Source organism: Mesoplodon bidens (assembly GCF_964165515.1).
Source record: "Mesoplodon bidens genome assembly, chromosome: 7".
Classification (NCBI taxonomy): domain Eukaryota; kingdom Metazoa; phylum Chordata; class Mammalia; order Artiodactyla; family Ziphiidae; genus Mesoplodon; species Mesoplodon bidens.
In genome coordinates, this window is record NC_138164.1 from 41,703,983 (window position 1) to 41,728,131 (window position 24,149).

Here is a 24,149-nt window from a genome sequence, read left to right on the forward strand (position 1 = left end):
TTCCAAGACCCCTGCCCTCAAGTAGTTCACATTCTAGTGAAGATAAGACATGTGAGCACATAGAGTATATTCACAACACAGAATAAGAAGAGCTATGCCATGGACACATATACACCAGCAAACATAAAATAGATAGCTAGTGGGAAGCAGCCGCACAGCACAGGGAGATCAGCTCAGCGCCCCGCGACCACCTAGAGGGGTGGGACAGGGAGGGTGGGAGGGAGGGAGACGCAAGAGGGAAGAGACATGGGAACACATGCACATGCATAACTGATTCACCCTGCCACAAAGCAGAAACCAACACACCATTGTAGAGCAACTACACTCCAACAAAGATGCAAAAAAACAAACAAACACACAAAAACAAGAGCTATGCCAGAGGGATGAAGCATGACTGTCTTCATAGACCTAGAAAGCACAGATGCAATTACCCTGGTAGAGAGGGCCTGGGCAGAGAATCGCAGGTAGGTGAACCTGTGTGCACAGAGAACATGGTATGTATGAGAAGCTGCAAGTTTGCAACATCCGTGGAGCAAAAGAGTTCTTGCAAAAGTAGTGGGAGACGTGGCTGAAGAAATAGGTTGAGGATGAAGCATTAAAAACCCACTGAAGTGTGATCTTTTTTTCCTGAGGAGGCATGGGGGAGCCCTGGAAGATTTTTAAGCTGTTTGAGGACATGGTCAATTCTCTGGGTTTCAGAAAAGTCCCTCTGGAGTCTGGGATGTGGTGAAAGTTGGGCTGGACCTTTCACCACTGGGCATGCTCAGTCGCTCAGGAAAGGTTTTTGCTCTGCCTTGGGAAATTTTTCACGCCGCTCTGGCAGAGGAGCTCGCCCCGCCCACGGCTTCTCCTCACTGGATTGGTTGAACTCAGGGAGGCTACCAGGAGGCCCAGTTGACCTCCCAACTCCACACCCCCGCCCCCGCCCGTTAACGCTCTGGGCGCGCGCTGCCTTCAGCTTTAAATAACAGAAACCTGGATGTGGGTAGATGGTAAAAATTTGGAGCCCCTCCCAAATGAACTCTAGCCATGTGGCTTGCTTTGTCTGATGAGATGTTGGCAGACACATGGCAGGTGGAGACTTGAAAAGTGTGCTTTGCGGCTTTCTCTCTCCTGCTGCTCTTGGAAACCTGTACCCACCACACGTGGCCTGGTCTGGCCTGCTGGGTGATGAGGGACCACACCAGGCAGAATCAGACGTCCCAGCTGAGGCCTTTCTAGACCAGGGTTTCTCATTCTCGGTACTATTGACATATTGGATCAAATAAGTCTTGGTTGTGGGCAGCTGTTCTGTGCACTGCAGGATGTTTAGCAGCATCCCTGGCCTCTACCCCGAGATGATAGGATCACCCCCACCCCAGTTTAACAACCAAAGTGTGTCCAGACATTGCCCAATGCCCCCTGGGTGGCAAAATCGCCCCCAGTTGAGAACCACTGTCCTAACCCAGCTTGCCTGTCAATGACCAGGCAGGCATGTACACGAAGCCACCCTAAACTAGCCCCAGCCAAACCAACCAGACCAGTACAAGGGGCCAGCTTGACGCCTGGAATCATGAGAACTAATAGTTGCCATTTTAAGTCACTAACTTTTTTTTTTTTTTTTCTCTTTTTTTTTTTTGCGGTATGCGGGCCTCTCACTGTTGTGGCCTCTCCCGTTGCGGAGCACAGGCTCCGGACGCGCAGGCCCAGCGGCCATGGCTCACGGGCCCAGCCGCTCTGCGGCATATGGGATCCTCCCAGACCGGGGCACGAATCCGTATCCCCTGCATCGGCAGGCGGACTCTCAACCACTGCGCCACCAGGGAGGCCCAAGTCACTAACTTTTGAGTCGTTGGCTCCACAGCACAAACAGGTACATCTGACTACAGTGGCTGAAACTGAGAGGATTGATTTATTTATACAACAGGATGTACAGAGGTAGGCAGTTGAGGTACAGTGCAGAGCACAGTGATGCCACTAGGCTCCCACCCAGGCTTTTCATGTCTTTCCACTCCACTGTCCTTTGAAGTGGGCTTTGGTCTCTTGCTTGTTACCTGGTGATCCCCAACATGGCTGCTCCAGCTCCAAGTCCGAGCTGCAGGAGAGGAAAAGGAGACAAGGCAAAGGGACAAAGAGAAAAACTTTCTCCTAGCAAAGCCTTGCCTTTAATTCCAGAAGGGAAGCCAGGCCCAGGGCCTTCACCTGCATGTCACTGGCCAGAACTGAACAACACAGCCAGGTCTAGCTGCAAGGGAGGCTGGGAAATGAGGGCATTTCCCGTGCTGCTTATACAGTAGAGGGAGGCAATGACTAAGGGGCTTGTAGTGTCTGCTGCACTGTCTCACTGGGGGTCGTCTTGGTTTCTTCTTCTTTTTTTTTTTATTTTTGCCACACGGTTTGGCTTATGGGATCCTAGCTCCCTGACCAGGGATTGAGTCCGGGCTCTTGGCAGTGAAAGCGCAGGGTGGACTGCCAGGGAATTCCCTGGGTCTTGGTTTCTTGTCTCTACCTGTTGCTTATCTATCCTGGCCATCTCTTTCTAAGACTGGCTTTGTTTCTCCAAACACAGTGGGAGAAATGGCCACCCCAGCTAAGAACTGCATCAAGACTTTCAGCTCCGGGCCATTAATGACCTGTGTGGTAACTCCGTGTCCCACTTCCAAATATCAAGGGCACAGGTGCTGATTGGCCCAGCTTGGGTTAGAAGAGAAACCTGATTTGTCTGGCTTGGGTAGACTATCTACTGATCAGCCAGTCAGGTGTGGCCAAGAGAGCAGCAGTAGGTAGGGTAAACCTGGTTGGGGAATGTGCATTCTCAGAGAAAGGGGTGTGTGGCTGAGGAGACACCTAAAGAACCATCTAGTTCAAGGAGTGAAGAAAGGACATTGCCATTGTGGGTTGCAATGTTGATACGATAAAGATTAACACGTCCTTTGAAAGACCTCAAATACAGTGGAGTCACATAGGCATTACATTTAACTTATGCAAATTCAAATATTTGTATTCAACCAAAGTAGTTTTTTCTCACACAATTTGGCTTCCAAACATGAGCCAGCTACTTAACTACTGCCTGACCAAGTGATCTTTTCTGGTGCTGGAGATTGCTGTTTTGGATTTGGGGGATATGGTACAGTATAAGTAATATGTTCTTTATGGAAAACTGCTGGGATTTTCAAGATTATTTTTAAGGTCAGGTGATGCTCACCCTTCTCACTGTGTAAGAAGTACCTTTAGTGGAAGATCATGCAAATCATTTTTCCCATTTCCTTCTAGTTTTAATCAGTATAAAGAATGCATTTGGTTTTAAAATATCAAAATACTTTTATTGTGGCTTTTTAAAAATAAAAAATAAATGATATTCATGGCTTCTGGCTCTTCCTCCTGTTTTGTTTGGTGGTCTCTGGCTGTACAAGAAAGGCAGGGAGAGAACAGATGGCTGGAGAGAAGGCAAAAATGAGGGTCTCTTCAAACACCACGGGAAAGGGGTGTGTTCTTTGATGACTGGGTACTTGGTCTGTCCTGATGGCCTGGGACTTGACCTACTGGGCTGTCTTGGTGCGGCAGAATGGGCAGCGTGAGATGGGAGTTAGAAACCTGGGTTCCAGACCCAATTCTTGAATTTACTAGCTGTGTGACTTTAGACGGGCCATTTAACCTCTCTGGGCCTCAGCTTCCTCATTTGTAAAATGGGGAATATAATGCTATTTACCTCCCAGGGCTTGAGAGAGGATTAGATGAGAAGTGTTTTGAACACCGCAGAGCGCCATATAAACATGACTCACTGTTATGGAAGCGATAAAACTGGTTGCTGTTCACATTTATTATAATCAATTCAGATATAAATGCACTGTACCATGGCCCCAACAGCCCTGAGGTTACCATTCTGTCCTGTGGCCCCAGTACACGCCCTGGGTTTTCTCAACTGCGGGCTTCTCAGAGCTCCTTGGAGGTGTGACATTTGGGTTTGTCACTACCCAAACACATAATTGCATCTACCAGGCCTAGGAGTCTGAATTTCAAACTTATTCTTCATATGCTTGTGTATGTTTACATTCATAATATCTGTGAAAAGAACCCCTCTCCTCACACACTCCAAAACACAGTATTGTGCAAAATACCAGTCTAGGAAGCAACATACTAGGGTAGCAAACTTTAATGTCCTAAAAAAGCATCTTAGTAGTTTGACGCAGAAGAGTTACACTGACTCACGGAGGATCATGCGAGGCCCAGCGGGGCGACGTTTCTAGTTCCTTCCACCAGGTTTAGAAAACAGAAGGCTCTGGCTGGATTTGCTGGACATTTCTCTCTTCAGCATCTCCCTTCCTTGGTCCATCTTTGGGGTGCCTTTTCTGGCTCCAACCTACAACAAGCAAGAGCAACAAATGCCCAAACTCTATAATTGTAGGGAGATCACCAAATATTTCTCAAATGGCATTTTTTGTTACTCAAAATAAAATCTTTGTTGTAAAAAATATTTATATACACACATAGACGTGAGCAAAACGAAGGTAAAATGATCCACCATTATCACACTACCCACAGGTAACCTTATTCACATTTTGGTGTACACTCTTCCAGATACACAGATAACGTTTTCTTCTGACATTTGCATCTTTTTTTGAACCAGGAGTTTCTGATGATAGGCAATTTCATTGGGATGGACTTTCTCTCGAAAAGCTGTTACTGAACTGAATGCCTTATGTCTCTGATGTCTTAGGAGGGTAAAATGCAGCATACTCTAGGAGGTCTGTCTAACCGTTTTCTGAGCACTACTCCTGGATCCAGGCAGCCATGTGTATGACTCTGTCCCTGGTCATAGCTGATCGGGAACTTGGCACGGGCTGGGCTTTTAAGATGGTCACTCCCAGGATTTGGGTTATGGGTTCTAAGATGCTACTTGCTTCCAGGGCTGGTCCTTTGAACTGGGGGACCATGAGGTCATTCCTTCCTGTCACATGACTGGAGAGAGCAGAGATCAGGGGAGCCACACAGAGACACAGAGAGGAGATACGGCCTATGTGTGCATGTGCGCATGCTTGTGTGTGTGTAAAAGAGATGATGCCTGAGATCTGATGGCTTACCAGTTCTATTTCGAGGCCAGGCTCTCTTTCAGCTCCCAGTTTTTATGAGGCACTCACCCCTATATCCTTAAAAAAGCCCCCTCCACCCCCCTTTTTTTTTTTGCGGTACGCGGGCCTCTCAGTGTTGTGGCCTCTCCCGTTGTGGAGCACAGGCTCCAGACGCGCAGGCTCAGCGGCCATGCCTCACAGGCCCAGCCGCTCCGCGGCATGTGGGATCTTCCCAGACCAGTGCATGAACCCGTGTCCCCTGCATCGGCAGGCGGACTCTCAACCACTGCGCCACCAGGGAAGCCCAAGGCCCACTCTTGGGGAAGGAGTCGCCCAAGTTACACTTGGCAAGGAACCTGGAGGAAACCTTTCTGTACTGAGGAGATCCTAGACACCAAACTTCTAAGCTCAGGCTGGAGGGCAGGGAGAATGGGAAGCTGGCTCTTTGCTCTTAGCCGAAGTACCATCTGTCCTGCTTCTGTTAAAGCCAGAGGCAGCGTGAAGTTCCAGGGTGTCTCACATCTCAGAGAAGCACAATGTTCCCACAACATCCGGGACCCATCCCAATATCTCCTCTGCCATTTCACATCCGCAGGTGGTCCTCAGACAAAACCTAGATGTAGGGCAGTTTCTGCCTCCTCCCAGCTCAGTCATATATGTGAGTGAATAAGTAACAAACTTCCAGTCGTTTCCACTTTGCAGGGTGGCAAACGTCTCAGATCAAGTGGGGCCCTCAGGATGCTCTCTATCCTCTTAACATCCTGCTCTGGGGAGTAACCACCTTCTGGTCTTAGCACAAGGATGCTGGTTGAGAAGCTTCTATTTTTCAAATATATCCCTCACCTAGAATATCTTCGTTTCTTCCCATGATAATTTGGTTGCCTCAGCATGACTGTGGCCTTTTATCAAACTTGAATGTCTCCTATCTCATATTCAACCAAAATGTGTTTGGCTTTCTAGCTTCCTGAGAGCTCGCCTCTGCTGTCTGCAAAGTGGGAACGTGGACTGGCTTAATTCCAGTTCCAGGGCTGATTTGTCAATGGCAATGTTTCAACATGTTCAAGATTTCATAGTCTTAATCCTCAACTTTGAAGAGAATTCTAGAGGATGCTTCCTTGAAATTTAAGAGAAATGCCACTGGAAATGTATCAGGTTTATTACCTGGAGGTTTATAACCTAAAGGAGGAAAAGCTAGCACTCACCTGGGTGTCAGATCTGCACTGATTCCCAGCTCTCCTACTGAGCTGTGTGGCTCTGGACAAAGAAAGTCTCTGAGCCTCAGACACCTCATCTGTAAATTGGGTATAATAACAACACCCACCCCATAGGGTTGTTGTGAAGGTTAAAAGAGATACTGCACGTCGAGTGTTTGGCTCTGTGCCCGGCACATGCCAAATGCTCAGTACATAATAGATGTGGGATAACTGTCCACCGGGCTTCCTGCTGACGTTCTAGGGTTTTCTCTCTTCTCTCTTCTGGCTCACCTGGAAATGTGAGTTCTGCATCTTTGAGTTCTTCATCAGCTCTACAAACATTCGTCTCTTTAACACAGAAAGAATACTGACAAAATTTAGCTTATGTTCTTCTTTGCCTTTTGCATCAGAGAAAAATGGATTTTTCTCAACTTTCAGATGCTACCCATTTGGATGGAATGTTGAGCCTTCCTAGGTGAGGAGGTGAGGATAGAGGTCTGCAGAAGGGGGTGTGGCTTTGGGGTAACTCTACACTGTCCTGCTGCACCTTTTAGGGAATCTCTGTTCCAGATTCCAGCAGAGAAGGAGGTGGTCAACCAAGAAGGCTATGAAGGATACTGTATTCTTCTTGGAGGACAGATCTGCTTTAGCTGGAAGCAGAGCCTCCTAGATCAGTGGAAGAGGCTGTAGATGTCCAGTGGCTTTCCACCCAGTGGAAATGTTGAAAGCCCCAGTGGCTAACCTCCCTGGCAGGGACTACAGGGGCCTGTTGGGAAGCCAGCATCACTGAAAACCTGGAGCTTGCCGCTCCCCTGGGGTTTGATGACTATTGCTGACCCTGATCTGCTCAAGACCCTGCACCTCAGGGGCAGCTCATCAAAGGAAGAGCATCCCCTAGGCACTGGAGACACAAAAGTGAGAGGGAACTGGGGTCTCCCTTGCAGACTGACTCTCCGCAGGTGAATGTGCAGTGGTGTCAGGAAGGAGGCGTTCTCCTAGAGCCCTGAGCATCCACTGGGGTCGCCAACCTGATTCCTACAGCGGCCAGGAAAGTAAAAGAAGTGGGTGAAGTGAGCTGGGGTGGTGGTGGACAGCAGCAAACACACGAGCCCAGCGCCTTTCTAAGGGGCCTGGAAGATGGAGGCTTGTGATGGTGGCTTGTGGGTCTGTGGGCCTAGGGTCGCCAGATCTTCCAAGTTTCCCAGAGAAGCTGGAAATCCAGAGTATTCCAGGAAACTGCCCTATTTTGAAATGTAACTTAAAAAAAAAATCCCATGAGACAAATGGAATATATCTGTGGGCTGCCATCTTGCGACACCTGCTTCAGAACCTCCCTGCTTGGTGTCTAGTTGGTGCTCAGTAAATGTTGGAGGGGTTGCCAGATAAAATACAGGATGCCCAGTTAAATCTGAATTTCAGAATGAAGCCAACAAATTTGTGAGTGTGAATATGCCCCGTGTAATATTTAGGACATTTATACTGAATAGCTTTTGTTGTTTATCTGAAATTAAAATTTAACTGGGCATCGTGTTTTTGGTTTGTTTGTTTTCCCCTCAATCTGGCAACCCTACCGGGTAGTCACAAAACTCAGGGAGGAAATAAGGCTGTCTTTTGGGACAGGGCATAGGTGCTTACAAGACTCTTCCATTCTCCCAGAAGGATGCTAACTCTACCCTCAGAGGACTGTCCGTGAAGGCTGATGGGCCCGTATTGAACTGACAATTGCCCTCCACGCATTTTCCGTGGAGAAGGCCTCGAGCCTGCAGCCACTCGGTATTTATCACAAACTCCGTTGAGACAATCACTATCCAAATTCCCAGATATTATAGAGCAGGGGTTAGTTTTAAACCAACAGCCTTCTTTTCTCCCACCCCATCCCCCCCCTCCCTTTTTGTTTGCAGAACCGTTTATCCAAGCAAAATCCCATGAGGAACTTGGAGTATAAGATAATGGAGAGCTTCTCTGGAGGGAGAAAGGTGTGTGTGCTTTGAGAGTCACACCCTTCCATGGCACCCAAAGGCTCCAGGGAACCCCAGTTTGAACATTGCTGCAAAATTCCTTCCTGGATTAAGTTCCATCAGTGGGCAGCTGGGCACTGAGGGCAGAGCCTGGCCCCAGTGCACCTGCTTTTCCTGAACTTTACTGAACTCACTGGGATGTGATGAAGGGGGTGGGGGAGGGTCTTTTTCTTTAGCCTTCTTCTATCCGTATGCTGCATAGGCCTGGCCACATGGTTCTACTTCATCATTGTGGGCGGAAGAGCACCACCCGAAGCCCCTCCAATCCCACGCCCCTCCTACACAACATCTACCAATTGTGGGGCTTCCCTGGTGGCGCAGTGGTTGAGAGTCGACTTGCCGATGCAGGGGACACGGGTTCGTGTCCCGGTCCAGGAGGATCCCACATGCCGCCGAGCGGCTGGGCCCGTGAGCCATGGCCGCTGAGCCTGCCCGTCCGGAGCCTGTGCTCCGCAATGGGAGAGGCCACAACAGTGAGAGCCCTGCGTACCGCAAAAACAAACAAAGTAACAAACAAACAAAACACACAAGTGGCACGGAGGAAGCCAGAATCTTGAGAATACCTGGGCCCAAGGAAATCTTGGAAGATAGTGAGTTAAAGAGAATAGTGAGGATAATGACGATGGTAGGAGAGCATGTATGCTTTGTGGTCCTATGTGCTAAGGCTTTTGTATACAAGCTCCCATTGGGAAGGCTACGAGCTAGGTGCCATTTTTATTCTCATCTTAAAGAAGAGGGATCTGAGCTAATTAAGCAGAGGGAAGGTTAGGGGGTTTTCCTGGCTGAGACCACAAGGCAAAGCAGTGGTCACGCCGCTAGCCAGGACTTGATTGGCTGGAAATTTGATTGGCAGGAGAGCTGAGCGGCTTCTCCTGCCAGAAGCAGCCGGTGCCCTTCAGCCTTTCTTACACTTCAAGCCCTAAGAAAGGGCTTGCGTGCTTCCCAAGTGGCAACTTCTGTGCATTTAAAAATTTCCTCTTGAAAATCCCAGCCTTAGCCCATTCACAAAAGGTATCTGGGTCCTTTCTTGGCCGTGGCCCTAGTCGTATTCACCAAAGAGAAGAGCACGTCCCATAAGAGCTGGCGGCTTTGGGAGGACCGGGGAAGGCGTCGGCTGGCAGGAAGCTCCCTGAAAGAATTAGAGGAATCCCCACCCATCCATGAGCTGCCTATTCTTCCCCCTTAGAAACGGGGCTTGTGATGTGCCAGGCACTGCAGGCATTTTGCCATTTAACCCTCCCGCTGCCCCACGCAGTAGGCCCCTTGCTAACAGTTTTGGTTGCTTTTGTTGAGGAACCTGTGATACAGAGGTCAAGCCACTTACTCAGGGTCATTCGGGGCAGCGGTGGGGCTTGACCCCTATTTGTTTGACTCCAAATCTGGCCTCTGAACTCTGAGAGACACTGCCAGCTTCTCGAGGGATGTGGGATGTGGATTCGAGTGAGCACGGCCTGGGCCACGGTTCCCGTCCCTCTGCCACATGGACAGAGCCACAGGCCCAGTTCGCTGTGAAGGCCCAGCATCTTATACCAAGTCTCATTTTCACAGCCAGAGATATTAGTGTGGAAATAGGACTTTTGATTCTTGAAAGGTCTGCTTGGTGAAGAGATGGTCAAACATTAAAACTACAAACTCCATTTTTTTTGGGGGGGGCAATTCTGAGGCTTAAGATGTGTCATTTCATCTCAGTGCTTCAACCGTGCCACCTCTGTGAACGGGTGAAGAGTTTCAAAGTTTTATACAGGAGGCTAAAAAACTAAGGCTCCTTGTGAAAATACTAAGTGTAAAACTTAGAAAAGAGGAATTCTACTTTCTGTTAATTTCTGCTTAAAGACAACGAAGATATACTCCCTGGAAGGAACGGATGCCAAGACAGATGTATACAAGTGCCCTTTAGGATCCAGCAAAACATAAAATGTAATATTGTTTTCTTCCTGACAAACAGGGATTTCTAACAACATATTAACAACAAGCCTGAAATGCAAACCTGAGTCCTGGAGTGAAACCCCCAGGAGCAATGGTGCGAGGTATCCAAGGGGGCCACCCTGGTAAGGGAGACACAGAAGGAAGGGGTGTGGAAAAGTGAACTTGGGTGGGGGAGGGCAGCAGGTGGGGAGGAAATCCTGTTTCTGCCACTTAGTAGCCAGGGAAGGGTACCCTCTGTCAAATCAGCTTTCCCCTCTCTCTAAGGGGACGACACTTGCCAGCATCCCTTGCGGGTTGATGGGAGAGATGAAGCATGTGCGGTGTGGAGCAGGTGCCTGCCTCTTGGTAAGTCTTTCCCCCAGTTGTGAATTCCACGAATTTGAAAGCTACTAGCTGTAGCTCTTCTGGGGACCCTGACACAGGTTCAACTTGGCCATTTCAGACCCTTCTCGGCTGAGGGATGTCTAGCGCCAAACAGGCAGGCATGTCCCTTGCCATGTGTGTGAATGAGGCAGCCCAGGAATAAAGCATGTGAAGCCTGATTATGTAAATCCTCAGGCTTTCAGTACATGACAATGGCCTTTTTTGGGCCCTTCGCTGTCCCATTCTGTGGTCTGGTGTCTCTGCTTTGGGGCCTAGTCTGCCAAGCCCTGGGGGCGGGGGGGGCACTTCGGGGAGGGGTGAGCTCTGCAGAGGGCACATCAAAGGGAAAGTCACAACTCTGTCACTGGCCCAGCTCTCCCTGGCATTGCTTGGTGTGAAAGGAAACTGTCCTCTGCCTGAGGCAGCCCCATGACATATGCAGACTAAGGTCTGTGATGTTTAATTCACAGCAGTGAGCACTGGAAACACTGCATCCAGGCTCCCTCAGAGCAGGACAGCCACTTTTCATTTCTGGGGCTCTAAGCCAGAGAGCCTGCTGTCTGGAAACCTATTGCCTGGAAGGTTCGCAGGATGGGGGGCAGGCTTCTGCAAGGAACTATCTGACCATCACCTCCTGGTTGAGCAGAAGGGCACCCTTCTATGACCTTGGCCTCCTTAGAGCTCATGCAGGCAACAAACACACACATACAAATACACACACATGCCAACACACAGCACATACTCACATGTACACACATACACGCAAGCATGCGTGTACAAATACACAGCCCCAAGTCAGAAAGACTGGAGTACTATTCTGGCTACTCAGAAGAGCAAACCCAGATCTTTATTCTCAGAGAGCTTATTCCTCGGTGTATCCCTGGCACCTGGCAGAACAATGACAGTCAGAATCGCCGCCTTTGAAAACACTCGGGCTGTTCACTCAACTGATTGTGGTCATCATTGCAGGAAGCAGGGAAGTCAGATCATGACGCTGGACACCCTTAAACTCAGTACAGTGCTGTGTGTCAATTATGTCTCAATAAAACTGGTGGAAAAAATAGTTATCTGGATAGAAAGAACAAAATAAAATACACGAATTATCAAAAGTTAAAAAAATACAGACGAGCTAGACTATGAGTCTCAGAAAGCACTGTTCACAACAGCCAGGACATGGAAGTAGCCTAAATGTCGATGGAGGGGTGGATAAAGAAGATGTGGTACAAATATACAGTGGAATACTACTCTGCCATAAAAAAGAATGAAGTAATGCCATTTGCAGCAACATGGATGGACCTAGAGACTATCATACTATGTGAAGTAAGTCAGACAAAGACAAATATCATTTGATATCACTTATATATGGAATCTAAAAAAAATGATACAAATGTGCTTATTTACAAAACAGAAACAGACTCACAGACTTTGAAAACAAACTTATGGTTACCAAAGTGGAAATGTGTTGGGGAGGGACAAATTAGGAGTTTGGGATTAACATATGCACACTATTATACATAAAATATGTAATCAACAAGGACCTACTGTATAGCACAGGGAACTCTACTCAATATTCTGTAATAACTTATATGGGAAAAGAATCTGAAAAAGAATAGATATATGTATATGTATAACTGAATCACTTTGCTGTACACCTGAAACTAACACAACTCTGCAAATCAACTATACTCCAATATAAAATAAAAATTAAATTAAAGAAAAAGAAAGTTTAAAAAAATAGAGGCAAGCTAGACTATGAGTCTCAGAGAGGTTAATCTAACACATATATATGGAATCTAAAAAAAAAAAAAAAACAAGGTTCTGATGAACCTAGGGGCAGCCAGGAATAAAGACACAGAGGTAGAGAATGGACTTGAGGACATGGGGAGGGGGAAGGGTAAGCTGAGACGAAGTGAGAGAGTGGCATGGACATATATACACTACGAAACATAAAATAGATAGCTAGTGGGAAGCAGCTGCATAGCACAGGGAGATCAGCTCAGTGCCTTGTGACCACCTAGATGGGTGGGATAAGGAGGGTGGGAGGGAGACACAAGAGGGAGGGATGTGAGGATATACGTATGCATATAGCTGATTCACTTTGTTATACAGCAGAAATGAACACAACACTGTAAAGCAATTATACTCCAATAAAGATGGTAAAAAAATAAAAGCTGCCTGAAGTCACACAGTAAATGGCAGAACAAGAGTCTAAACCTAAGTCTGCCTAACGCTAAAGCTATTCTGCCACCTTCCTTTGCAATGAGCGAATGCATTCTGTGCTGCCTGGATCCCACTGGGACGTCAGTTGGCTGTTTCTAAAGGGAGCTGAGGGGCAGCCTCAGAGGCTCTGCTCCGAGCAGGGACCTCTCACCTTCTGCTGCCTGATCGCCCTGGTGACCCTCTTCTCCTGGTGCAGCCTCTCTTCCATGTGCGCCAGGGCCTCCTTCAGCAGCGCCTTTTCTTCGGCCTCTTTGGAGATGTTGTCCTTCAGCTTTGCCACCTGTGACTGGTACATCTGAACCGACACTTTGCTCTGCCTGAGCACACGGGAGAGACAAAGTCTCTTTTCTCCTCAGCTTTCTTACTCACCACCAATGCTCCTGACCTGGGAGATCCTCAGAACACTTCCATATATGCCTGGCTTTGCGGTTTCCTTACAAGTGGGGGGAAGGCTGAAGATGTGGGGACTAGAGGGCAGAATAAATAGCCCATTGGCTGTGGACGTGCAGCATGAAGGGGGCAACGGTTATGCTACCAGCCCCTCCCAATTTCCCAGAGAGGGTGGGGGAACGGATACCACTGAAAATAGGGTGGAATTACGAAAAGCACACACATGGTGAAACATCAGACATTTATAAAAGGTGCACCTTATTCCTTAACAGTAGGTTACTTTAACTGCTGCTTTCTTGCCCAGAGACTTGGGTCCATAAGGCCCTGAGTCACCATCCCGCCTCCCCCCTCCACACCCAGGCCTCTGTCCTCTTGTCCTGGTCCCTACGGGTCTGCAGCTGCACCGAGGTTTAGCCTGGAGAATGGAGGCCTGGGCCTTTTGCCGGGGACACGGGCCATACTTGAGCTGTTCAATGTCCTCCTCGTATCGTCTCAAAAGCTCTTCTTTTCTCTGCAGCTGGTTCTTGAGTAGGGTGATCTTATCAAACACCAGGTACAGGTCTCTTTGTCGAAGCTGGTAGACTCTCTCCCTCTCTTTTGGGGAGAGGTGTTTCATGGACACGTGACCTGACATATCTTTGATGTTCATCAAAGTCCCGAGGGTTTTGCTCATATCCATGTACTACGAGAAAGCATTTCTCAGGTAAGAGGCCTGGCCCAAGACCGCTGGTGGCCACTTTGAGGAGGCAAACATCTAACTCTGTTTCATTCATTTTCTGCAGTTGCAGAGAAGAAACACATGCTTTGCAAATGAGTGCATTTGGGGTTTTTAGTACGACTTTCATTTTCCCCCGCATCCATTTACACTATGCCTTTTTGAGAATTGGGGTGGGGGAGGGGGAATGACAACAGACATAAACATTCATTCTTACTACCCAGTCTTCCAAGGAATTGGGCTCTGCAATTTCCAGCCCATGCTGGGATAGGAGATGGGTCTCGTGGAGCTACTGTAACAACTAAACATGTATGTGGAGTTGATGTTTAAACTATCTGCAGGGCACACAGGTTTGGACAGGAGGGGACTGATGCTGGGTATACCTACCAGGTTTTCACTGAGATCCAAAGCGTCAGCCACATCCATTTTCCCTAACTTCTCAGAGACCATGATGGACCCTGGGCTGGAAAGGCCATTTTGAGGCTGAAATTAAAAAAAAGAAGAAAAACTCTCTTGGCATTCCATTATGATTTTCTACATCCAGAATAATAACCCAAAGAATAATGGAAGAACTGGAAAGTTACTAAAGAATAATTTGAGAGAGTTAATTTTTTTAACATCTTTATTGGAGTATAATTGCATTACAATGGTGTGTTAGTTTCTGCTGTATCAAAAAGTGAATCAGCTATACGTATCCATATATCACCATATCCCCTGCCTCTTGCATCTCCCTCCCACCCTCCCTATCCCACCCCTCTAGGTAGACACACAGCAACGACCTGCTCTCCCTGTGCGATGCAGCTGCTTCCCACTAGCTATCTATTTTACCTTTGGTAGCGTGTGTGTGTATATATGTCCACGCCAAGAGAGTTGGTTTTAAATTCACTCTGACTCTGTGAACTGCTTTCTTTATGACTGTGCTCCTACCCCTTCAGAGCACAACTGCCTTTGAAATGATGCATCACTTGTGCCGTTCTTTGGCCACCGTCTCGTCTGTCTTCCCTTTAGGCCAGTGGTTCTCAACCGGGGGTGACTCTGTCCACCCTACCCCCTCCAGGACATTTAGCAATGCCTGGACACATTTGTGGTTGTCATAATTGCTGCTGGCGTCTAGTGGGTAGAGGACAAGGATGCTGCTAAACACCCCACGATGCATAGGGCAGTCTCCCAAACAAAGAGTTACCTGGCTCAAAAAATCAGTACCGCTGATGTTGAGAAGACAAGCTCCAGAAAAATGGAGACCATGTGGCTTTTGCTCACTATCTCCCTCCTTGTGCCCAGCATGGCACCTGTCACCGAGTGGTGCATAGTGGTCATGTTTGTTGAATGAACGAATGAAGGTTAAGTGGAAAATGGCCTCCCTCCTTTTTACTAAAGGAATCTCATTTCTGTGCAGCAGAAACCATACCCTCACAAAATTCGGCCCAACCTTCTCCTAGCTCTGGAACCTGGTGGGTGGGCATCCCTTCAGAACCTTTCCAGAGACAATGCAGATAGTGTTTGCAGCTGCATCTCCCTAAGACCCCAACCAGCCAGCTGGCTGCTGGAAGCCCAACTGACTGCATGGAAAGGCCACCAGACTGAATAGGGGACCTGATCTGAACGACTACAAATAACCATAACAAGCCTCCTTAAAAAATAAATTGGCTTTTAATGCTTGCCATGAGCCTCTCTTAGCCCTAGCATTTGTTGGCACTACCCTGAAACCCTCTGAGATTAAAAACAAAGCAACTACAAAAATATAAATGCCCCCAAAGTGACTGTGATAGATAAGAGTGGACATATTTGTCTATGTACCTATGGAGATGAGAATAAAAGAGGGTATCTGAAGATGACAATAAACCGGGCAGATCTGCTGCAAAAAGAACCTGAGATGCTGTTCAGTGTCTTCAGCTACCCTGAGCTGCATCCTCTGTACCTCTCCAGACGCCCCCTCTTTTCCTGAGGGGAGGGTCACTAAGGAAGAGCCTGGGCTACAGGATCCAAGCACACAGTCCCCACCCGGTCTCTGCAGGCTAGCAGACACACCACCAGGGACACACCCCTGGTGTGTCTTCAATCATTATTCTGTGACCTTGGGTGAGGTACTTGACCTCCTGAAGCCTTACTTTTTCTTATCTGTTAAATGGGGACAATAATAGTAACTATGACACAAGGCTGCTACGATGGTTAAATGACATAAGGCATGGAGCCGGCTGAGCTCAACGCCTGGCACACAGTAAGCAGTTCACAGATGTCAGCTATTCTTCCTCCTGCTCTTTCCTTTAATTACTGCCAACCTTGGAGGATTGAGAATTGGGAGGTTTCCTGCTCTGTGGTGTCAGTGGTGGGATGAGGGCTTGTTGCCAAGGGGAAGGTCAATCTTGGAAGCAGGACCATCAGGACGTGAGATCCAGCTGAGCTCCCCACCTGGAGACAGGCCCTCTACTCCCAACCTCAGAGAAGGAAGATTCGATTTTACCAGGAAGACCAACACGTTTCTGAAGACTCACATCTCTAGACGTGTGAGCAAATGTCTAGAAAAATTGTAGGAGAAAATGCTGGTACAGAGAGGATGGCTTTATTATGTTTTCCAAAAGCTGGTTTAGACTAGCTGCTGCAGCAAGCCACGTTGACCTGAGCTGTCCATTGTCATGTGTCAGTCAAACACCTGATCAAACATCCATTTAGGATACACGGCACCTTCAACCTAACAATCAAATTACTTCTGAAAATCCTGGAAAACACAAACTATGCTCCCTAAGAAAGGAAGGTTTTCTTGGATAATACTCTTTAAATACTGTTTGACAATAATAACTATCATCTATTAAAGTGCTCGCTATGAGCTAGGCACTGGGATAATCACTTTACATGATGATCTCCTTTAATTTTTCCATCATCATTTTACAGCTGGGAAATGAAGTCCCAGAAAGGTTAGGAGCCTGCCCAAGGTCACAGAGCTTGCAGAGCTGGGATTAGGACACAGGTCTCTGATTCTAGAACTTGTGTCTTCTTAATCATCATGGCTCCCTTCTGCTGCCCTTTATGTGTTCATGTTTTTCAGTTTATAGCAAAAAGCAAATGTTAGGCAAGCTCATGACATAATGTTGTACATTAGCTTGTTGGATATTTTCTGCAGAATATAACATGTGATGTGAAAAGGAGGGCCCAGAGATTGACCTGGCCAGCATCAGTGCAATGCTATATCATGCTGTACATGATGGGAAGCCGCCTTTCTATTCAAACATTGGATCACTATTACGGCCAGGCACCGACCAGTCCATACAGGTGCCAGCCCATCAGGGAGGACCTGGCCTCGAACCAATGATGTATACAGTGGTGCCAGGGCACACGGCTCGTGTCTGTCCTCATGCCCACCCTCCCCACGTGTCAGTCAATGCAGAGACAAAGTTTCTTTGGTTACCGTTCCGATCTCTACTCTTGAAAAAGTTGGCAAGTCAGGTTTTACATCCAATATTTTCCGAACATTTTTTTCCATCCCGAGGGTCTTTAAGTCTAGAAATGATCCATCCATGTGGTCCTTGTGATCTATAAAAGAAAAAGTTTACACTCAAAAGAAAGGCTCAGGAAGAAGCTACTGCATGTAAAAGTCACAGCTGCTATTTACTGGACACTTACCACAGGCCAGTACTAATTAGCTCACCATCCTCCCTTGGCAGGTGAGGCATCGAGGCCCAGAGAGGTGAAATGACTTGTCCAAGGCCACACAGCTCATATGAGGCTGCAGCCTCCCAGGGCGGGGGCACTGAGGGGGAACCTTCGGCCACAGGTGTGAGGATGGACTTGAACCCAGGCTTCTGTGTCCTAGCCCAGGGCTCCACCCAGCAGCAAGCTTGGCTTCTTGAAAGCCCTATGCCCTCTAAACAGGGTATTTATCCTGGGAAGTTCCCCAAGGTTGGTCCTTGCACAGCATCCGTCTATGAAAAAGTTTTCACTGGGCCACAGTGAAATAAGAAAAAGAGGGACAAGGTTCTGAGTTTTTCATGAAATCCTGTTTATTTAATATCAAGGCCTGCTCTTGACTCTGAGCTCATGCCTACCCATCTATTTTTTTTTCCTGCCCATCTTTTTTTATAACTCTGTTTTTTTAGTTATGAAATGATGGGGATAGAAGATGGTGGTCCTGGCAAATTGGTTAGTCCCTAAAGTGAACCCTCAAGTCTGGGGTCCACGGTTCTCAGCACAGAGGGGGTGACTAGGCAGGAGGAAACTTACTTGACAAGCAGGCCTTCTCAAGTTCTTTAATTCGTGCACGAAGCTCAGATAAAGCCTCTTTCTGACACTGAATGACTTCCTCATGTCGGGACGCTTTGCACTTGGCCCCTAGATCACTGAAGGACTGCTCCTGTGGCCAGAATGGTGAGGACAGCAGCTTTATCAGTGATCACAACCTCCCTCTCTTGTATTTGAAGAAACATGAACAAATCATGGATTAGCAGCAACCCTGTCACTTACTTAGTACCTTGGAAAATATCATTACAGGGCTTCAGCAGAGAAGGAATTTAAAAATTTCATTTCGAATACAAAGTCACATCTAGGAAGATTTCCAACTTTTCCTACCGACTTAGCATCACTGTAAATAAGAGATCCCCCGTGTGTTCCCTCCCCACGTTTTCTTTCTCTTGTTCTTCTAATGCTCTTCTAAGCTGGGGTTTCCACTTGTTCTCATTCTGGTCTCACCTCTGAACAATCGCATCAATTTGCTCCTGGAGGGGCTTTTTTTTTTTTGCCGGCACCATGCGGCATGTGGGATCTTAGTTCCCTGACCGGGGATCGAAACCGCGCCCCCTGCAGCGGAAGCACAGAGTCTTAACAACTGGACCGCCAGGGAAGTCCCTGGAGCCGCCTTTTTTTGTTTGTTTGTTTTTTTTGCGTTACTCGGGCCTCTCACTCTTGGGGCCTCTCCCGTTGCGGAGCACAGGCTCCGGACACGCAGGCTCAGTGGCCATGGCTCACAGGCCCAGCCGCTCCGCGGCATGTGGGATCCTCCCGGACCGAGGCATGAACCGGTGTCCCCTGCATCGGCAGGCGGACTCTCAACCACTGCGCCACCAGGGAAGCCCCAGGTGGTTCTTATCGGCCAACTTGGGGAAAACCTTCTTCTAAGACTTTGTGGCTGAAAATGTAGTCTGCAGAGCTGTGCTATCGGTACCAGCTGGGAGCTGTTCAGAAATGCAGAATCCCAGGCTCCCCCCACCCAAGACCTGCTGAGTCAGAATCTGCATTTCAACAACATCCGCATATGATCCGTGGACACCTTTGAGTTGAGAGGTGCCACTGTTAACTATCCTGTAATTGGCTGGTTTCTGGAAAAGTAAGTAGCCGTTTTGGCCATGTGTTTCCCCTGATATGCATGAAGAGAAAACAAAAGACTGAAATACTATTGGTTGGTCTTGCACTCACTTAGACACAAACCAGGACCCGCAGTAACGACTGCGATTTGTATCAATAAAATCAGCTGCGGTATATAAACAAAGTACCATTTTTAGACATTTCAATAAGCTTGCCTCTTCAAGTTGATCTTCAAGTTGATCTCTGAGTTTTAGGATTCAAGCTTCATGTTAATTCCTCCTACATCATTCACCCTCTTTAATTAATTTAGCTCCCAACAAGGAGTTGCTGAGATTCCTCCATCTAAGTACATGCCCTCTGTTTCTCATAGGAAAGCCCATTTCATCAGTTTCCAGTAGTAAAGAGAAGGACGGGGACCACCTTACCGATTTCTCTGCCATTAGCCGCTTGACTCTGGCTTTCAGCTTCTCCTCTTGCTGTAGCCTTTCCTCGGTCAGCTTCTCCTTCTCTGCCAGATACTGCTCAGTTTCCCGAGAACTGTTGATCTTCATCTGAAATGAGGGGAACGGGAACTGCAGCTGATGGGGGACAGGACTAACGCAGGAGTCATTTCCACTACCTTTGGGGGCGGGACAAAGGTTCACGAAACTTTCTTCAAAACACAGAAAAACGATGCTTAGCATAGTAACTAATAGCTAAGTAGTAGAGCATCGTGGTTAAGAGCTCAGACTCTAGATCTAGATAGAATCTCAGCTCTAGTTCTTTCTAGACACTTCTTGGTATAGAAAATAAGCGGGTGAACTAAGGCAGGCCTCTTCCTCCTCATTCATCCCTGCCGGCCACTTGGGTGTGGGATTCCGTGGAGAGCACAGGCCCGTGAAGGGGCTCTGCAGCACGCCTACCTGACCTACTGCCCTTTTCAAATTGGCTTTAATGAGGTTTGCTCTGTTCCTCATTTCTTGCAGTTGAAGCAATTTCCTTCTGGAATCCTCCCGAAGCTTCTCTTCAACCTGAAAGGATGATGAAACCGAGGGCTTGCTGCTAATGTGATCATCATGCCCTCTGGGGAAACTCTTCTTGGGGGGTGCTATTGGCAGTGGGGGAGTCCCTGAGGGGTAGTGACAGCTGCAGACCAGCAGCCGGGGTCACAGGCATGCACAGGGTGGAGGCAAACTCACAGGGAGTTGCCCCCTACGGGAAAGGGATGAGCTCTGCACCCGGGGCTCAACTATGTTCTACCGCACACTCCCATCCCAGCTCGGTCCCTAACAAGCCGTACGACACTCGGAAAGTTATTTCACTGCTCCGTGACTCAGTGCCCTCATCTGTCAAATGGGGATGATGATACTAGTATCACTGCATAGAGTTATTGTGGGGATTCAATGTTTGGCATAGGGCTTAAGGGCTCTGTGAGTGTGTTAAGTACTGTTGTAACCTATGAAAGGTGGACGGGAATGTCCGCCGTACAGTCTCGTTCTAATAACTCGTGATGGGTACTTGGAAATAGTATGATTGGGTTTATTATCATAACTGTTTGTCATTACCACTTTGAGCACACTCACTGGTGGTATCCTCTATGGAGGCTTGCTAAAGCAATGTCTATTAAGAATTGCAGCCTGCAAACGAAGGCATTTAAAGTGGAGAAGCTTGCCTACTTTTCCCCCCTTGCTTGGGTAACAGTCAACGCACGGTAGGCTTGGGAGTGCTCCACGCTACCCTTGACTGGCCAGTGTAGGCCTCGCAGCTGCTCAATTCTTGGATGCACCTGCTGAGCCCTGGGCCCTGGCACTAACAGGAAATGAGGCAAACTCTCGTAAATAAATGGAAAGTTTTTGTGCTGAAACAAATTCACAGGCTGTTTTTTTAGGGATCTGAAGAGGGGGATCACAGGGATGTAATAAAAGACCCAGAAAAGCCCTTAAGAGCTTTCTTCTGAGTAGTGTGGTCCAGTGGAAGAGCGTCTACCCAGCTCCGTTACCTTGGAAAAGTCATCTAAGCTCTCTGGGCCTTAGTTTTCTCCCAGGTCTAAACATGCTCGGACTTCTATGTCAGCAGCCTGTTTCATGTGCTGCAAAAGCCAAGTCCAGCCTTGGACTCTGCCCCTGTCTGTGTTCTGCATGAACAGCCCCCGTTCCCAGCCCCAAGCCTCAGAGTCACCTTCAGCGGCCGCCCTGCTCCCTCTCTCACACTCGGTCGTCTCACGCCTGTCCTCCAGTCCCTCTCACATGCAAGCTGGACTGTGACAACTGGCCTCCTTGCCTCAAGTTTAGTTTCTTCCAGTGCAATCTTAACGGTACTGTGAGAGTTACCCAGCTGTAAGGCAACTCTGTCCAACAGAACTTTCTGCAATGGTACAGGTACTCTGAGCGAGGCTGTGTTGTCTAATACGGCAGCCACCAGCCACATCTGGGGATCAAGCACTCGAAATGGGGCTGGTGTGACGGAGGAACTGAATAAATAATTTTAATTAATTTTCATTAATTTCAGTGTAAACAGTAGCATGTGGCTGTTTGCTACGCCAGGGTAACTGAAGTCAGACGAACCTGGAGTCAGACAAAACCGACTGTGCCATTGGGCTAGTTACTTTACTAGTAACTAGTAGCCTTGACTTTCTCATCTGTAAAATGGAGAGGATGATTTCTAGATCACAGTGCTGTTGTGAAGATGAAGAGATGAAATGTTCAAGGGAACACCTAGTAAGTGAGAAATTGTAACTATCATTGTCACCCTGATTACTGTCCACGAATGTCATTGCATCAGTCACTTGTTCAGAAGCCATAGTAGCTCCCCACTGCCTGTGTGGTACAGAGCCCAAGCTCCTGAACTAAGTCAAAACACCAAGCCATGGATTCAAGAAGCAGCTACGAACTCTGAATGAGGTAAATAAAACTGAATCCACACCTAGATAAACCATAATAAAACTGCTGGAAATCAAGGGAAAAGACAATCTTAAAAGCAACCGGAGAAAAAGATAGATTATGCAAAGGTACAACAGTAAGGCTTACAGATGACTTCTAAATAGAAATAATAGGAGCCACAAGACAATAGTGACATATCTAATGTGCTGAAAGAAAAGAATTGCCATTGTAGAATTCAATACGCAGTCAAATGTGTTTTAAGAGTGAAGGTTAAATATACATCTCCAGGCAGACACACAGGCACATGTGAGAATTTGTCATCAGCAGAGCCACAATGAGGGAAAACATTAAAGGGTATTCTTCAGACACAAGAAAAATGAACCCAGGTGGGTGATCAGAGATGCAGAAAAGACAAGCAACAGTAAGGGTAATGTGTGGATATGATACTGACTATAGCAAAACACTAATAATGTCTTGTGGGGTATTAACTATCAAGAGGAGTTTAGAAAATGACAGCAATGGCTTATAAATCTGGAGGGGGTAAGTGAAGTTAAGGTGTTTGAAACTCATTGCACTGTCAAGGAGAAGGGCATAATTATCAACTACTATTGCCTCTTGGTAAGTTAAGAATGCAGGGCTTCCCTGGTGGCGCAGTGGTTGAGAGTCCACCTGCCGATGCAGGGGACATGGGTTCGTGTTCCGGTCCGGGAGGATCCCACATTCCGCGGAGCAGCTTGGCCCGTGAGCCATGGCCGCTGAGCCTGTGCGTCCGGAGCCTGTGCTCCACAACAGGAAAGGCCACAACAGTGAGAGGCCCGCGTACAGCAAAAAAAAAAAAAAAAAAAAAAGAATGCATATTGTAGTCTTCAGGATGACTACAAAGAGAATAGTAGAAGAGTGAAAAACTTAATTAATGTGTGATTTTGGTGAATCAAGGATGAATGCTATTGTCTTACTATTACTAAAAGAATAGTAAAAAAGTGAAATATTTCCAAGCTAATAGAGGGGGAAAGTGGAATAAGAGAAAACCATCCACTCAGAAGGAGGCAAGAAAGGAGAGAAAGGAACATAACACAGATGGTACAACTGGTATTGAGCAAGAAGGTAGATTTAAACCCCAGTACATGAGTAATTACATAATATAAATGGACTAAAAGTCAAAGATTGTCAAACTGGATTTTGTAAAAATGATACGCTATTTAATGGCATATGTCTAAACCTTAAGACAAAAATTGACAGAGAACATATGAAAAAGATATGGTATGAAAACTCTAACCAACAGAAAGCCAGTGATGAAGCTAAATGACAAAGGAGACGTTAAGGGAGAAACACTACTAGAGATGAAAAGGGACATTTCATGATGATCTAAAGTTTTGCTCTACAGGAAGTATTAGGATTCTAAATTCATATGCACCTAGTAACACAGCCTCAAAATATATAAAGCAAAAATCGTTCATATTAAAAGAAGAAACACACAAATGACAAACATGTTGAGATTTTTAAAAACATTCTCAATGATGGAACAAAAAGACAAAAAAAAATCAATATGAGAATTTAAGTTGGAACAACATCATTGGCAAACTTGATTTAATGGATCAATTCTTTCTTAGATAATTTCACGATTAAGATCTGAAGGCAGGGCCCCGGAGGAAGATGGCGGAAGAGTAAGACGCGGAGATCACCTTCCTCCCCACAGATACATCAGAAATTCATCTACACGTGGAACAACTCCTACAGAACACCTACTGAACGCTGACAGAAGACCTCAGACCCCCCAAAAGGCAAGAAGCTCCCCACATACCTGGGTAGGGCAAAAGAAAAAAAGAATAAACAGAGACAATAGGATAGGGACGGGACCTGCACCAGTGGGAGGGAGCCGTGAAGGGGGGAAGGTTTCTACACACTACAAGCCCCTTCGCGGGCGGAGACTGCAGGTGGCGGAGGGGGAAAGCTTCGGAGTAGCGGAGGAGAGCACAGCAACAGGGGTGCGGAGGGCAAAGCGGAGAGATTCTGGCACAGAGGACCGGTGCCCTCAGGCACACACCAGCCCGAGAGGCTTGTCTGCTCGGCCGCCGTGGCGGGCGGGGCTGGGAGCTGAGGCTCGGGTATCGGCTTTCAGTCGGAGC

The 24,149-nt window shown here is 47.4% G+C and overlaps 1 protein-coding gene and 1 pseudogene across 2 annotated transcripts in view; one reads left to right on the forward strand and one right to left on the reverse strand.

Annotated features, from left to right (window-relative positions):
- LOC308620770 (centrosomal protein of 78 kDa-like) overlaps positions 1-24,149 on the forward strand; it is a 1,829,729-nt pseudogene that overhangs the window by 412,106 nt on the left and 1,393,474 nt on the right. The gene's annotated exons all lie outside the window — the stretch shown is intronic.
- The window catches only part of LOC308620088 (forkhead-associated domain-containing protein 1-like), a gene marked incomplete at its 5' end in the record, with an annotated part of 95,811 nt that continues 75,804 nt past the window's right edge, over positions 4,143-24,149 (reverse strand). The window contains 8 exons of the mRNA XM_081239419.1: positions 4,143-4,339; positions 12,920-13,085; positions 13,620-13,840; positions 14,261-14,356; positions 17,277-17,401; positions 18,089-18,218; positions 19,591-19,716; positions 20,074-20,175. Coding sequence (XP_081095545.1) covers positions 4,223-4,339; positions 12,920-13,085; positions 13,620-13,840; positions 14,261-14,356; positions 17,277-17,401; positions 18,089-18,218; positions 19,591-19,716; positions 20,074-20,175 — 1,083 coding nt within the window. The 3' untranslated portion in view covers positions 4,143-4,222. The remainder of the gene's footprint in view (positions 4,340-12,919; positions 13,086-13,619; positions 13,841-14,260; positions 14,357-17,276; positions 17,402-18,088; positions 18,219-19,590; positions 19,717-20,073; positions 20,176-24,149) is intronic.